This window comes from Lissotriton helveticus, chromosome 2_1, assembly GCF_964261635.1.
Source record: "Lissotriton helveticus chromosome 2_1, aLisHel1.1, whole genome shotgun sequence".
In the NCBI taxonomy this organism is placed as follows: Eukaryota; Metazoa; Chordata; class Amphibia; order Caudata; family Salamandridae; genus Lissotriton; species Lissotriton helveticus.
Window position 1 is genome coordinate 250,448,065 of NC_136059.1, and position 17,211 is coordinate 250,465,275.

General features: G+C 47.6%; 1 protein-coding gene across 4 annotated transcripts in view; it reads right to left on the reverse strand.

Annotated features, from left to right (window-relative positions):
* PIAS2 (protein inhibitor of activated STAT 2) overlaps positions 1 to 17,211 on the reverse strand; it is a 490,095-nt gene that overhangs the window by 445,754 nt on the left and 27,130 nt on the right. For all 4 annotated transcript variants that reach the window (XM_078674770.1, XM_078674772.1, XM_078674769.1 and 1 more), the window contains one exon: positions 1,333 to 1,789. In XM_078674770.1, the coding sequence (XP_078530896.1) occupies positions 1,333 to 1,789 (457 nt within the window). The remainder of the gene's footprint in view (positions 1 to 1,332; positions 1,790 to 17,211) is intronic.

Genomic DNA, 17,211 nt, shown 5'->3' on the forward strand with positions numbered 1-17,211 from the left:
ACAACCATCATGGTTGTACTACTAGAATTTAAAAGGTACACTTTGTAGTGAGAGGCTTAACTGACCTCTTTAGAATTACTTTGTTTCATAAACCATGGATGTTCTATTTTCTTGAATGCATTGGTAGCAGCAAACAACTAGGCAGGAAACCGTGTAGCTAACAGACAAGAACGATGTGGAATTCAATATTCAAGAGATTCAATGTATTCAAGTCATCAAATATCAAGGAGTTAAACCTCAATTATGGAATATTGATTACTCTTTTTTCTTGGTAAACATACATTAAAAATAACTATTGAAGGTCCCTCCAAAGTAATAGTGTGCTCTCCCTAATGCAACATTTTCTCTTGATTTATTTCAAATTTTAGAAAAAGGCACTTTTGGTTCCGGGGTGAATTTCTTAAGACAGAGGCTGTGCCACACTGCCATTACTACTATGACCGAAACCATGTTTATAGTTATTAGATAGACGGAATAGAAAATTGTGTTAGATATCTTCGATCATAAAAACATAGTTGATAACTGGTGTCCAACATAGGTAAAGGAGGACAGGATCTATGACAGATTTTAAGAATAACTAGTGACCATATAAAGGAGTCATATTTTCAATAGTAGCCTAATGCATGTTTTCTAAAGTGGATATACTGAAAATCTTTGATGAAAGCAGGAATCCTGGACTAATGCTTAACACGCCATGTTGAGCCTGGAATCGCCCTATTATCACCATAAAACCTGATGGGTTATTTCTGGAATAGAATGACTTAAAGTGAATTGGATCTAGTGTCATATCCCCTGGGACATACATTTTCTTGAAGTTATAAAAAGGTTATCTTAGGTGTACCGAAGAGGCAATTTTTCTTGAACAGATAAAATGGATTCTATAAAAGCACAACCGTTTAATAAATGCACAATTGGTGACAGGCTACTTCAGGGGGTTTGATCCACCTAGGGAAGAGTGAAGCGACTAATCAATTTTGTTGTTTAAAAAAAAAAAGACTAAATACTGAAAAACATCATTATTACAGGTAAATAATGTATTTCCCCTGCAGCATACAGTGGCCATTCCATCTGGACTACACTATCAACAGGTTATGGAACACTATTATTCTGTAAAACAAGTATCAAGTTGGTCTAGGTCTTGTATCAGGAACAACACATCCTAGAATTTCTGAAGCTGGACTCTCACTGTTTAAAACTGCATACATAATGACAATCCTCACAAATATCTCATAGTACTGCATCTTAAACACCGCTGAACAAGTCTGAGCCGTTCTGCAAATTCAATCAACACGATATGCAGCTAAACAGTGGTATTTTATTTTCAATACTTACCTAAACTTGTAGGCTTGAGGAGGACATCTAGCACATCATAAAATGGGAGGCTTTTCATCTGCACATCTGGATGTACAGGCGGGATTGGGGTCAGCTGCAAATCAAAATGAGATTTTGTATCCTGAAGAAGAATTGATCCAACGGGTGAGGACGAGGACTGATGTGTGGAAGTGGAAGGATGCAAATGAATGTTAGTTAAGTCTGTTGCTAGTGACGACTTCATGTCCAAGTTGAATACAGATGATTTGATGTCTGGCAAATTTGCAAGACTTTCTAGTGTCCTTGGGTAACGGCGACGATACAGTTCCTTAATTTTAATCTGAACAGCAGGACTGCAGCCACTTTTCAAAAGATGCAATGCCCTCACTAACAGTTCATGCTTCCGTCCACTTTTGTTACGTCCTGCATATCCAAGCAAAACTTGCAGCTCTGAAACCCGAAAACTCGAGACCATATTCTAAACAGGGAACAAAATTAGAGAGAACATAGTTCAGTTCATTTAGTAAATTTACAAATGTTCTAGTTAAGCATTATTGTAGTATTTTATGTTTTTATTAAAAAATAGGAAGAAAGCATGTCTCACCTTCCATATGTGATTGCAACAGGTGTATATGTAATGGGACTATAACTGCACATCCAAGGTAGGATTAGGAAATACTGGAGTCTCAGAGTGCAGTAAGCACAGTACAACTAAAATATTGAACTGCATAATAACATTTTTTTTAAACAGCTAAAATAGAAAGCCATATTACTTCAGCCGGGTGAGACTTGGAAACACTGTGTGAAAAGGGAAAACCTTCCATTTTGATAAAAGTCAGGTAGACACTACCTATATCACACAACTGTACACCATACAGGTGACCTTCCTGTACCAACAGGGGCACCAATAATAACAGTGTTTAGCGGCAGCTAAAATTCAGCATGTCTCCCTCACAAAAATACAAGTTGAAAAATAGCATGTTGAGTTTATCAATCACAAATGTGTAGAGGTGGAACAAGGAAAAATGTTGTTAAACTAGTAACCATGCTACCCATAGTCTAGGTATCATTTGATTTTCTGGACCAAAAATTGTCCAATAGCAGTCTAATTATAAACAATTAATTCGGGGGAGATGAGGAAAGTAAATCAGACTCCAAGATGTTTATCTTTATGGAAGAAAAGCAAAAAGAACACATGATGGACAGAATGCTGAACAATGCAAAAATTCACCCCACTCACAAAAATCTGGGTTGAATCCATTGTATTTTTACTAAACCTGCCACTCCAGTTTGGATCAAGCCGTATGCAAATCAGTCTTGACCCTGATCTTCATGGTTACCCATGAAGATCAGGGTCAAGACTGCCCTAACTGCCAAGCCAGGTCCTTCCTGGACCGGAAACTAGTATACTAAGACCGATTTCAGGGTATCACCCCTCATCAGCAAGGATAGCTTGAATCCAGTGGCGCTGTGAGCACCGGACTCACATCTGGGAATACACCACCCAGTTAGGATGAAAAAAGGACTGTTCCCATGGGGAGCAGGATCAAGACTGATTTGCATCAGGCTGGGTTTAAATTGAAATGGAAGAGTAAGCAAAAAAACAATGGATCTCTGTACTGGGGTGAATAGTTGACGTTGTTCAACATTCTGTCCATTAATTGTTCTTTTTGCATTTATCTTTTTGGAAGCTCTTTGATAACAGGCCCAGCACTGGGTAACCTGGCACGTTTTTAATGCCCGCAAGGGGAACACCCCTATTGGGACAGGAAGGTCACCTGTATGGTGTACAGCTGTGTCCGCTGCCCCAGGTGCCTCTAATGCGAATATGTGGTGTCCCCATGTTTGGATTCTGGGCCAGGTTCACGCAAATCTAGAGTGTGTGCAAAGGCTTAGGCCAGCCTTTGACAAGAGACTGGGCCTGAACTGGCCCAGAACTTGTCTTGAAACTGGAGGGGCGCACCAAGTAAGCCCTTGATAGTGGCAAGTAAGCAGAGGTTCATGCACTTAGTGAAAAGGTGGCAGATCTTTTATCTGTATCACAAGAGTGAAAGCCTAACAGAGCACTCATGTAAATTGACATTGCTGGTGCTGAACCAGGTCCTGGCGCTGAGATCCCAAGCGCACAGTGGCACAAGCTTACAGGTGCCATTTTGGGAGGTCTGGCCTGTTCCTGTGCAAGAGTTAGAGGTGATGTTACTTTCTCAGACGGTGGAAATGTATTGTTAGCATTCCTTAGACTAGAGGGAGAGAATCTATTCATTGAAGCAGAGAAAAAGCAGGAAGGTTCCCCCTTTGAATGTAATTCGATCCTTTTATAAAGAGGGCTGCTGATTACGCTTCATGGAGATTGTTCATTTGATGGATAGTAGAAGATAAGGGTGGGACTGCTGCTCCTATTTTCAGGATGTGAAGGATCTTTAGAAAAGGGCCATCTTTTTGGCTCTTCCTGATCATTCTCAGGTGTGGCTATGATAGTCTGTTTCAGACTGCTCACACCTCTTTGTGCCTCTGTTGTGTTTACTCCAGCCTGGAGACAACCCTGCTGGGTATAGTCTGGAAGACAGCGAACACATGGAAAGAGTACAGGCCCAATCTGGTTCTGAAGGAGCAGCCTGAGAGTACACATCCCCTGCCTGATGTACCTGTATAAGAGTAGGATCTGTTATCCCATCTGTTACAGTTCCAAGATCTCTTTGACCAAGGAAGGGTTTTGCCATAAAGTAGACAGAGGACTATTGAGCAACCAGAGCTGGAGTCTGTATGGCGAGCAGATTCTCAGGTGTGAAGGGACATCACCTGCAATCTGATTTGGAGGAAGAACTACTTTCCATGTCTTGGAACGCTGGGGGAAGCCTGCCTGCATGAAAAGGGGAGTTGTAACTTGACCCCCCAGGAGGAGCGGACTATTGCTATGGACAAGTGCAGTTGACCCTGGTCCTGTTGTCCTTCCACCAGACATTCAAGAAGTGTGTGTCTGGTGTGCTCCGAATTTGAAACCAGTCACTGAACATGAGCAGAGGATCTACCGCACTGCTGAAGGGGGCCTGAAACAGTCCTATTGTCATCCTAGCCATCGCATTTGTGGCACCAGCTCGAGTGTGCCTGATCGGTCTGCACTGCTGAAGAATAGATTGGCATTGACCTCAGCACTGGTTTGTGCACCCAAAGTGACTATTGTCAGTGTGACAATGTCACTTGTCAAGTTGTGGGCGAGTGGTCCACACCACTGAAGAACACTGCGAACCAACGACACATGCTTCACAAAGCCCTGAATGGACTGGACATGGGGCTAGGCACACACTTACAGGCTACACCTTAACAGAGAAGCTGCTGCCTTAAGGCACTTTGTCCCTGTAAGCCAAAGCAGTAATTGGCTGCTAGTGGAGCTAACTCTCAGTGTGCCCGATTGGACATAGCCATTGCTGCCAAAAGCGCTTAGAAGGTGCCAAGTCGCCTTTTTAAGACCTGCACCTGGAAGGATGACCGCATCACTGCTACACGCCTGGGTGGTCCCGTGACTATCAACAAGATTCATTCATTTGGAGGGAATAGGCCTGGACAGCCACGGGGACCACCTGCTGCCTACACCATCAAGCCAAAAAGAGGCCATAATTTAGGACAACCTACGCTGCATCTAGGACACTGCTCTGCAGCCTGCACCTGCCCAAGTTGATGAGAGCAGGAGCGTGACTGGACCATGACCAGCAAGCCTACAGTGAACACAATCTGAGAGCTGGAGGTCGATGTATGCCCTACTGCAGCCCAGAGAACAGGTAAGAGACTAAAAGCTAAATGTAGCCCTGAAGAAACTAATAATTAAAGGGTTAGCAATGCACACACACTGTTTTAAGCACCAGACCTGAAAGACCTAAGTATACAGTTCAGTTCATGAAGATTTATTCGGTTCATTGAAAAAATGACCATAAAAGCACAGCAAACAGGCAACAGAATTAAAAAAGTATATACATGATTAGAAACTCATACTTTTTCTAAAAGCCATAGATTTACATATAAAACTGGCAGTATAAAAACATATATCGGGGTGGTCCAAATTATACAACAAACACATAGCATCCTCCACATTTAACACTCCATATTTAATAAATAATGGTTTTAAAAAAGAGATCCTAGCATTCTGAAATAGGGGGCAAATAAGCATAAAGTGCATTGTGCTTTGCTTAGAATGTCCGTCACAGGGACACGGACCTACAGGGGGCTTTTTAGGATGTGGGAAGGCCACTAGTACATGAGCAATGCCAACTCTTAATCTGGTCAGTACAAACCTATGCGTTGGCCTGGTTACTACGTTTAGATAACATTGGAATCCCTCGACAGCAATGTATTTATTGTAAATTTTAACTGTAGCGAGGGAGTTGGTTGTTACTGAACGTTTAAGAGCCTTATGACACATAAAAGTCTTTTTAAGATCCAGCTTCGCAAGACCTCTAGGGGGACAGTTTTCTAACAACAAATCGATATCAAAGATACTTTTATAACAATCTACAACATATTTAAGCCACAATATCTGCATACAGTTGTCTAATTCAAGGCAGTCCCTAATTATAAGTTGATTGAATTCGGTTTCTTCCTTGAGCCAAATTGCTCGGTAAAGCAATAAAGGCCTAAGTGAGGCGAGCTCTGTTAGGTGAAAAACCCCTGCCTCTCTGTGGATCAACTCTGTTGAAGCAGATTTAGGGAGGCACAATAATTTCTTAAGAAAGTTGTTTTCTTCTATCTGTAGGCAATCAGTTTTGCAGTAGCCCCAAAGCCCCGCCCCGTAAAGGGCAATGGATACACTACGTGCCTTGTAGATTTCCAACATATCCTTGATTCGCCTATCCCCAGCTTAGACGCAAATTTAAAAATGCCATAAGAGCTTTTGCTCATTTTGGTTCGGACATTCGTTAATTCCTCCCTCCATCTACCATCACTAGTAAAAGTAACCCCCAAGTAACAAAAACTATTCACATTCTGCACTTTGACCGCTTCAATAAAAAAGGGGTGATTTCTGCCCACTTTAGTCCCACAGATCATAGTATGAGTTTTCTTCTTGTTAATCAACAGTCTCCTGCTCACAATAAATTTGGTGAACTTGTCCATCAGACGCTGCAAACCAATGGGTGTCCGGGATAGGAGCACCGCATCGTCTGCATATAGCAGAACTGGGACACTATCACCTGCAACTTGTGATGCATCAGCCTTGATAGTTTTCAAGACGGCTTCAACCCCATTAATAAAAAGGGTAAATAAAAGGGGCGCAAGGACACAGCCTTGCCTAACTCCCCGTTGAACATTAAAATCACTAGTGCATTCCCCACTGACACCATACCGAACACATGTTTTCAGTTTACTGTATAATCTAGCGAGAAAAAAGATAATTTCTTTCGGGTCACCCATATCAAGCAAAACTGTCCAAAGAAGTGAATGATTAACCAAATCAAAAGCACTGCTAAGGTCAGCAAAGCAAAGATAGATGTTACCGGGTTTGGCTCTGGTATACTTGCCTATCAACAACTCCAAATTCAAGCACTGATCTAGGGTCCCTCTACCCTTCCTGAATCCATATTGTGAATTTGCGAGTATTCCGTTCTCATCAGCCCACTCCTCCAATCTGAAAAGCAGTACTCGGCTCATAATTTTTACAGACGAGTCGAGCAGGCTGATGGGCCGGTAGTTACTTGCCAGAGCTTTATCCCCCTTTTTATAAATTGGGACTATAATGGAGTCACCCCATGTTGGTGGAATCATGGTGGTTACAGCAGCGTTAAGTACCAATGTTAGTATTGGTCCCCAAAGCTGCGGTTGAGCCCTGTAAAACATCTATCGGGACTCCATCTGGCCCCTGGGCCTTACCCCCCTTGCTATTTTTAATACCATTTTCCACCTCTCCCAACGTGATATCTAGGGGTACTACAGGCCAAATCCTGTTTTCGTTGGGCGTCATGGAATTATCTTGAAAAATCGCAGAAAAATGGTTCACCCAGTCCTCGCTGCCTACATTGGATGAAAGATGCGGGATTTTGTCATCTTGGAGGAAAGGGGAGTTAACAGTGGACCAAAACAGGCGACTATCAGCAGTTTCAGCTGCCTGTGTGAGATGCTGCCAGGCTTCCTGCTGTAATTCCTTCTTTCTTTTACATAGCGCCTGTTTATAATCAGATCTTAAAAGTTTGACTCTATCCTTGTCTCTGGGGGTATAGGCCAAAGCTTGTTTGAGTAGTGAGAGCAGGGACGTACAGGCATGGTCAAACCATCCAATCCCTTTCCCTCCTCTGCCTACTTTTTTCCCCGTAAAGATGTTATTGATGACAGTGTTGATATTAAGAAAATGAGTCATAACCTGAGCAGACGGGCATCCTAAAGATAAAATAATATCAATGTCCATCATGCATTTATTTATGATTAAAGGTTCCACTATGGCCGAATTTTCACCTTTCCATCTCAGCCTAACCCCATTAGGCCTATGTGGCTCAATATTTAACAGTACTCTGAAGGGTGGTTCGGTTCTAATCATCCATGTAGTAATTTGCAAGTTGACACAGTTATGGTCGCTCAGGGAGGATGTATCCTTAACTTTAATTATGCAATGGGGTACCAAGTCGGATGAGACCATAACATGATCGATAATGGAGCTCACATTCCTTCCAGTGAAGGTGGGAGTTGAGCACTCACTTCCCTCCTGTGTAGTACTCAATAGCTCTAGATCAAACGAGACCATAGTGCTGTTAATTGTCTCTCCATACGCATTATGTGGGAAGTGGGCCATATTCTCCCCATTATTAGTTAGGATCCCACAGACCCTAGAAGAGGATAAACTACATACTTGTAAATTAAAATCCCCCACCCAAACAAAATTAAAAATGCATGTTGCTTCGCTCACCAGCTTCATTAGGGCACAGGATAGCTCATCTATCAATTTGTGCCGAGAATTAGTAAAAATATTGTTGTAAAAATTAATTAAAAGCACATTGGTGCTATCCGGTAGACGTACCCACAAGATTTGAGTGCGGTTCGACTAACAGGTGTTTGATGATAGTCAACTTAACATCTACAGAGATAAGAATAAGGAGACCTCCCTTAGCCCTACCATGACTTGATTCAGAGGCATCCAAGCTGTAGCATGTATACCCTTCAAGGCTAGGTTTATTAACACTCCACGTCTCTTGCAGGCATAAAATATCATAAGATCTTACAATTTCCTCCCATTCTACTTTAAATGCCTTAGATGCCCACCCGGCAATGTTCCAACTTGCCATAGAAACCCCCACAGGATGGCAGTCATTAGCGATGTTGACAGTGTTTTTAGAACAATTACCTCTATTACTTAGGTCTGATCCTGGTGCATCTATACAGCTGCCTATGGCAATCCCTGTAGCAATCACTGTATCCTCAGCAATCTCATTTGCACAGTGAACTACTGTCCCACTTTCAGGATTGCCCATAATGGCTGAACATAGGTTCACTCTCGCCGCGCTTGCATTGTCCTTGATGGTGCTCAGAATAACTTTCCGCCCAGTCCCAGGCCCCATCTGATGTCAATCATTTTGGTAAAAAAAACTCAAGGACTGGTACCTGTTCTGAACTGGGACTTGGTAAACCATCCCATTAACCGGCGAAAAAATATTATCGCAGTTAGATGCAAGGTTGGTATTATGTGTTGCAAATCTATTACAACTGGGGACAAGATTCAACAAGGGGGTGGGCAAGCTAGAACTGCCATCAGTAAAACCAGAGTTGAAAGTAGGTAGCATAGGTCTGTTGCCATTGTATATGGCGTTAGAGTTGAAAACCCCATCTCTACAGTTTGCGGGGGGCAACCTGTTGAGATGATTGTAGAAGTAGCCCAAAGGTCTTGCGGCTACGTCAGTCTCAGACTGTGTTAGGGCAACTGCTCTAAGTAAGACCGTCGCAACATGTTGGGGGTGTTTGAAATTAATAATCACACAGTCACCCCCACAGGTCTTCCTAGTGTTACCGATCCAGTTAACCCTTCTGATAGATATAATTTGATCAGAGTAGTTGACTGGATAGCCACAATGACGGTTTAACCATGAGACCGTTTTATTTTTTAATGAGTCTCCAGACTCCTGAGCCTGGTTTAAAGGCGGGACATTGGTTAAAACCACAACATAGGGTACACACTCTGGTGGGAGGTCTACTGGGCGGCCCCTTATACCCACATACATCCCATCGGGCCCCGCTGCAGCAGTTGGCGCAACAGGCGATAGCATGGTCCTAGCTCTATTAGGTGCTGGTAGTGTACTTGTACTTGTACTGGAATTTACACATGCAAGCCCTAAGGTCGCTGGTATAACCACCGGTACCTGCACAGATCGTCCCGCATTACGTACAGGGTGGGGTTTCGGATAACTCAAAACAGGTGTCACCTGTGGTGGTTGTCTTCCTACATTTGGGACAGGGGTGGCAGTATTGGGGGCAGTATTGGTATGGCGAAGCCTTCCCTTATCTAGCTTAGGTGCAGGTTGAGGACATGTATCGACTCTAACAGAATTATCCAACTTGGCTACATGTTGATCCACCATAGCCGCTAATCTGAAAACTTCAGCCGACAGTGCATCAATTTTAACTAATAAAGGCTCCACAACCAACTTTAGTTTGTCGTCAATACAGCTTAGTAACAGATCAAATTGGTTAGTATTAATGGTAACACAATTGTCCTTGGTAAATGTCCCTTGATCACCAGTATTCTCCTTAGGGACAATGTCCTTTTTTTTCCTGGCTGAGTGACTTCCCCGTTTTAGAGCCGGTTTCCTAATCAATCAATCAATCAATGACACTTGTAAAGCGCGCTACCTACCCGTAGGGTCTCAAGGCGCTGGGGGGGGGGGGGTGCCGCTACTGCTCGAACAGCCAGGTCTTCAGCTTCCTCCTGAAGGAGAGGTGGTCTTGGGTCAGGCGCAGGTCGGTCGGGAGGGAGTTCCAGGTCTTGGCGGCCAGGTAGGAGAAGGACCTTCCTCCTGTAGTTGCTCTTCGGATGCGGGGGACGGCGGCGAGGGCGTGGTTGGCTGATCGAAGGTGGCGTCTGGGAGCGTAGAAGTTGACTCGGCTGTTGAGGTAGCTCGGGCCTTGGTCGTGTAGGGCTTTGTGTGCGTGGGTGAGGAGGCGGAAGGTGATTCTTTTGCTGACGGGGAGCCAGTGCAGGTCTCTGAGATGTCCGGAGATGTGACTGGTTCGTGGGATGTCGAGGATGAGTCTGGCTGAGGCGTTCTGGATCCGCTGGAGTCTCTTCTGGAGCTTGGCGGTGGTACCGGCGTAGAGGGCGTTGCCGTAGTCCAGGCGGCTGGTGACGAGGGCCTGGGTGACGGTCCTCCTGGTCTCGGTGGGGATCCACCAGAAGATCTTCCGTAGCATGCGTAGGGTGTTGAAGCATGCCGAGGAGACGGCGTTGACTTGCCTGGTCATGGAGAGGGAGGAGTCCAGGATGAAGCCCAGGTTGCGTGCATGGTCTGTCGGTTTGGGTGCGGTGCCCAGGGCGGGAGGCCACCAGGAGTCGTCCCAGGCGGAGGGTGAGGAGCCCAGGATGAGGACCTCCGTCTTGTCCGAGTTCAGCTTCAGGCGGCTGGTCGTCATCCACTCGGCTACCTCCTTCATCCCTTCGTGCAGGTTGGCTCTGGCGGCGGCGGGGTTGTTGGTCAGGGAGAGGATCAGCTGGGTGTCGTCGGCGTAGGAGATTATGCTGAGGTTGTGTTTGCGTACGATGGCCGCGAGGGGGCTCATGTAGACGTTGAAGAGGGTGGGGCTCAGAGATGATCCTTGAGGGACGCCGCAGATGACTTCGGAGGCCTCTGACTTGTACGGTGGTAGGCGGACTCTCTGTGTTCTTCCGTCGAGGAAGGAGATGATCCATTCCAGCGCCTTGTCCTGGATTCCGACGTTGCTGAGGCGCTGCACTAGGGTGCGGTGGCAGACCGTGTCGAATGCCGCGGAGAGGTCTAGGAGGATGAGGGCCGCTGTTTCTCCATTGTCCATCAGGGCTCGGATGTCATCGGTGGCGGCGATGAGGGCGGTCTCGGTGCTGTGGTTGGCTCGGAAGCCGGACTGTGAGGGGTCGAGGGATCCGTTCGTCTCGAGGAATGCGGCCATCTGCTTGTTGACGGTCTTCTCGATGACTTTGGCTGGAAACGGGAGGAGCGAGATGGGGCGGTAGTTCTTGAGGTCGGTGGGGTCCGCTGTTGGTTTCTTGAGTAGAGCGCTGAGTTCGGCGTGCTTCCAGCTCTCAGGGAAGATGGTGGTGTCGAAGGATGTGTTGATGATGTCTCGCAGATGGGGTGCGATGACAGCGTCGGCCTTGTTGAAGACGTGGTGAGGGCAGGGGTCGGTCGGCGATCCGGAGTGGATGGAGTTCATCGTGCGGATGGTGTCTTCGGTGCTGATCGGGGTCCAGGCGTGGAGGGTGGTGGTGGGGGGTGGTAGTTCGGTCATGGTGTGCGTTGGTTGGTTGTTGAAGCTGTTGTGTATGTCCGCGATCTTGTTGTGGAAGTATGAGGCGAGGGAGTTGCAGAGGTCTTGCGATGGGGTGATGTCGTTGTTTCCTGCGCTGGGGTTGGAGAGCTCTTTCACGATGTTGAAGAGTTCCTTGCTGTTGTGTGCGTTGTTGTCCAGCCTGTCCTTGAATGCTGTTTTCTTGGCGGCGCGGATCAGCTGGTGGTGTTTCCGGGTGGCAAGCTTGAAGGAGGTCCTGTTGTTCGGTGTCGGATCCCTTCTCCAGACTTTCTCGAGGGCTCGGCAGTTCTTCTTGGAGCTCTTGAGTTCGTCGGTGAACCAAGGGGCCTTCTTGCTGCCGGGTCTGCTAGGCGGGGTCCTCAGTGGGGCGAGTTCGTCCGCGCAGTTGCTGATCCACTTTGTGAGGTAGTCGGCGGCCTGGTTGGGGTTCGCTGAGCTGGCAGGAGGGTGCTGGCTCAGGGAGGTGGCGAGCTGGTCTGCTGTGATCGTGTTCCAGCTTCTGCGGGCGGCCTGTTGTTGGTGGTGGTGGGTCGTTGTTCTCTTGAAGGTGAAGTGGACGCAGCTGTGGTCCGTCCATTGAAGCTCTGTGGCGTGGCTGAAGTCGATGTCTGTGCTGGAGGAGAAGACGGCGTCGAGTGTGTGTCCGGCGAGGTGGGTGGGGGTGGACACCAGTTGCTTGAGTCCCAGGTTGGCGAGGTTGTCTAGCAGGGTGCTGGTGTTGCGGTCGTTGTTGTTTTCCAGATGGAAGTTGAGGTCTCCTAGGAGGATGTAGTCAGCGGAGGGGAGGGCGTGTGGGCTGACGAAGTCGGCGATGTCCTCGCTGAATTGTGTGCGTGGTCCAGGGGGTCGGTAGATCAGGGTGCCTCTGAGGGTGGTGTTCGGGTTGGTGTGGATCTGGAAATGCAGGTGTTCGGCGCTGGTCAGGGTGTTGTCGGTGCTGGTCGTGAGACGGATGGTGTTCCTGTGGATGATGGCGATGCCTCCTCCCATCTGGTTGGCGTTGCGGTCCCTCCGGATGATCTTGTAGCCCTCTGGGATAGCGATGGCGATGTCGGGAGCTGAAGAGGCGTTCATCCAGGTCTCCGTGAGGAAGGCAACGTCAGGGGCTGTGGTGTCGAGGAGGTTCCAGAGTTCGATGGCATGTCTGTGGACGGAGCGGGTGTTGAGCAGGATGCACTTGAGGTGGGTACTGCTGGTGTTCGATTTGGCGGGTGCTGGTGCGAGGATGGTCCGGATGCAGGAGAACTTGCAGGCGTTGCAGCTGAAAGGTCCGTGGGTACGTCGTGGAGTGGCTTGATGGCAATCTGGGTGTCGGTCGGTGTTGAGAGCGGTGAGGGTGGCGGAGGAGTACGTCAGGCGGGTCGATCGGGCTCTTCGGGGGCCAGGGGTCCTGGCACTGGGCGCGGTCCAGGCGCGGACGGGCGCAGACGGGCTTACCTTTGGCGCGCCTTCGGCGCACAATCGGCGCGCCCGCTGCGCGTCAACGCTGCGCGTTCGCACGGTCGCCATTTAAGGCGAAGTGCGCGGGTGGGCGGAGCAGCTGGGAGGCGGGAGCGGGGAGGGTAACAGAAGAGAAAAAGGGGCGGGGCTAATGGCGGTGGCGGGAAGCGGGAGCGGGGGGCGGCGAGGTGGGCGGGGAAGCAGGAAGGGGACAGGCACAATTAGCAGAGGAGTGCAAAACACGACGGGGACGGCAAATACAAAAGGACAAGCACAAATTCAAGAGAAAACGGGGAAAAAGACTGTCACACACGATCTGGGGCACAGGGAGAAAAACAAGCACAAATACCAATAAAAACGGGGAAAAAGACTGTCACACACGATCTGGGGCACAGGGAGAAAAACAAGCACAAATACCAGTAAAGACGGGGAAAAAGACTGTCACACACGATCTGGGGCACAGGGAGAAAAACAAGCACAAATACCAGTAAAAACGGGCGAAAACCAAGGAGAGCGCTCAGGGCGGCAGCGAGGCCGGCGCTGAGGCAGAGGCAGAGGCAGGCACTGGGGGCACACGCAGCAGCTGGTGGCCGTGCGCCGTGCGGCGCGGGTGTTTCCTACATGCTCTCATGAAACGTGTAGACCTAGTGGATTGTTGTGGAGTGCATTCAACAGTCTCAGAGGGATCTGGAAGTTCCTCCTCTGCAGTGAGATCAACTGAAGCCTCTACAGGAGCGGATTCAGCATCAGTGCTAGTGTTATCAGTCTCAACTGCCAAATTTGTATCATTAATACCCTCGTTTGTGGGGTCCACTGGTAGGTCCGATGGAAGGTCAGGTAAGGTGCCCTTCCCTAGCGATTTCCTTCTATCACAATTAATTCTGCTGACAACTTTCACCAAATAGTTGTCCGTTAGGGTAGTTTGAATTGACATGGTTGCTAACGGATCAAAGCAGCAGACAGTTACGAAACAGCACACAAGGGATCGGAAATGCTAGGAACACACAAAGCTTGCTAAATGCTTAAGGAGCAGCTTTCAGCCCTAAGAGTAGGAACTGGTACTCAGTTACAACCAAGGGGGGTGGCCCGTCCCGTCCCTGGTCGTCCCCGGACGGCCACCGACGGTCCCGCCCTTGTCCCGGGCTTCTCCCGGGCACGCCCGCGCGCGTCCCGCGGGACGAGGGGGCGTGGTCTCCTTTATGCGCCTCCCGGCGCTTCCTGAATGCGGCGGCGGCGTCCTTACCGCAATGGGTCTGCTGGGGGATGTAGTTACAAGCGTCCCCCGGCGGAGCCAAGTCCGGCCAGGAGCACCCACAGCAAGGGACCAACAATGGCGGAGCCAAGCCCGGCCGAGGACAAACAGCGGAGCCAAGCCCGGCCGTGAGCAGCCACAGGTGAATCAATTACGCCTCCCACAGGACTCAGCGTCGTGGACTCCTTTATGCGCCTCCCGGCGCTTCCTGAATGCGGCGGCGGCGTCCTTACCGCGATGGGGCTGCTGGGGGATGTAGTTACAAGCGTCCCCCGGCGGAGCCAAGCCCGGCCAGGAGCACCCACAGCAAGGGACCAACAATGGCGGAGCCAAGCCCGGCCGAGGACAAACAGCGGAGCCAAGCCCGGCCGTGAGCAGCCACAGGTGAATCAATTACACCTCCCCTAAGTATACGTGAGAGGCCGTAGTTGGATAAAGGGGGGTGGCAGCCTTACTGGTTACAATAGCCTAGCATCCACATTTTGGATATTTGCGCTGATCTGCAGTCTGGACAATCACCCTATTGTGCTGCTGGTTGTCTGATGAGTTAGGAGACTGTTTTATGTTTCGGCTCTACACTACCCTCTCTGAGAAGAATGTAACTGCTCACCATTGGTACCACTGAGAGCCAAGTGCAAAAGGGGTTGTCCTTGGGCACGTTTGAAGAGCCATCATAGGACAGACCCCGAGACAGTAGAGGCAAACAGCCCCAGCCCCCACAGTTGTGGTCCAGCAATCCTTGCCTTTCTTCAAGAGAGAGAGAATACATTTTATTGCCAGATAAGTTAAAACCATTGCAAAACAAGATCAAACAATCACATAGCCACGGTGTAATGCCATACTACAACCAATGGTTTGTATTATGTAACATAGTAATAAGATGCTCAGTGCATACTATCTCCCTTCTAATGTTCCAAGTGGTTTAGTCTTAAAGGAGATTAAAAGGCAGCGTTGGTTGAATGATCGATAAAGTTCATCTGTACAAACTATTAAAGAGTAATCAAAAACGGTATGGTACTGTGAGATATTCTTGTAATTTTCTTTTTTTAAAGCGTGTGTGCGCGTAATTGAAGCATAAAGTGCTGCAGTGCGAACACTTCAAAAGTCCATTCAGGATGTCTAAGGAAGTGTGCAAAGTTACAAAACAACAATAGTAAATCAAAGCATTACTATAGGTGCACCATTTAACGCTGAGCACTTGCTGCATGACATCGCAGAGTCTAATTTGACCTGAGCGTCTCTTTCGTGCGTCATGCCTTAATGTCCACTTTACCTGCAACATCAGAAAGTGTGTATGTGTGATGTGCCATAAAACATTATCCAGTAAAAGCATTTCTGCAGGTGCACAGATTGACGCTAAGCACTCGCTACTTGGCATGTGAGAGTCTAATCTGACCTGAGGGTGTATTTCATAAAACATGCCTGAATGTTCATTCTACCTGCCTCACCATAAGCAAATACTGTAAAAGTAAGGGTCTCGAGGCCAGGCATTTAAGTCTGTAAATTGTATGAACCTTACTGTAATGATAGGAGGATCACCTTGCAGGCAGAATATTATCGCATATCAGCATGTTCTGACTCCAAATTGATCAAAATTCTTACGGACACAGAAGCACCGGCCGTTCAGCAAAATAGGACACGTGCATAAAATGTGTGCTAATGATTCTTCCTGGTTGTTGCAAAGTCGGCACATCTTTGTTAAGGGTTTCAGTGGCCGCTTCGGCCGATGGTCAAGAGTCAATTTATTCCCAAAACAGAGATGGATCAGCTGGATCTAAAATAGCGTCTATCATTCTCTGTCAGGTATGACTGTGGCAGCAAATGCTTGTGCTAATGGACATTCGATAATGACTTCTACGTCGAAATCTCTCCTTGTCGCTGATGAATTAAGTGCGTCTTTTTGTTAGGTATTGTTCCCACAATGATGCAGCCTCAAGCTTTATGACTGCATCTTTTAGTGCAGTTGCTCGAGCATTTTTAGATGCATTTGTTAGAATTTCTTCCCAGATTATGGTTTTGAGGTTTTCAGTGTCTGTCCTGCACAGCACATGAGATATTTCAGAAGCCCTGACTTGTGGGTCAGGTGTTGGTCTATCAGCCCAAATTCAAGCCTACTTTGGGACTGCCAAGCATCTCCTGGAAGGCCAAAAGAACACGGAGGACTTGACATTGCGCAATGTTTAGAAACAATCTTTACTAGTTCAGGAAAGATTGAGACCCAGAGGCCGAAGTTAGAATAAGTTTGTCCTTTACCCCGTGAATTAACACATTCAGCAAGTTTGGAGTATTGGCCAGGAGTTCCCAAAAGGCCAATAATAGTGAGGCAAGATCGGGTTTCACAGCGTTCAAATGCTTAAGAGGAGAAGCGCGGTCCTGAAGCAAGATTTACATATATGAGCACATTCCCTTGGCAATGGCACCACATAGATGCCATATGCCACTTTTAATGAGAAGTTTCCTGAAAATGAGTATGTTTGTCTTTCCCCAGTTGACCTTCGTTCCCTTTTCCTTGTAGTATGTATCCAGGATGGCAAGTATTCTTTGGAGGCCGATGTTAGTCTGGCAAAAGTGTGGGGGTTGCATCGGGGCGACAGGGGGTGGAGTCCCTGAGCCAGAGACTTTAATGAGTGATCTCAAAGAAGGTTTTATTTTTAAGTATGCCTTTCTGCTCCTGCTCGTTAGTCTTTCCCTTGCAAATACAGCTGGGTCCGTCTTGATGTTTCGTGGGTACTCCAGGTTGT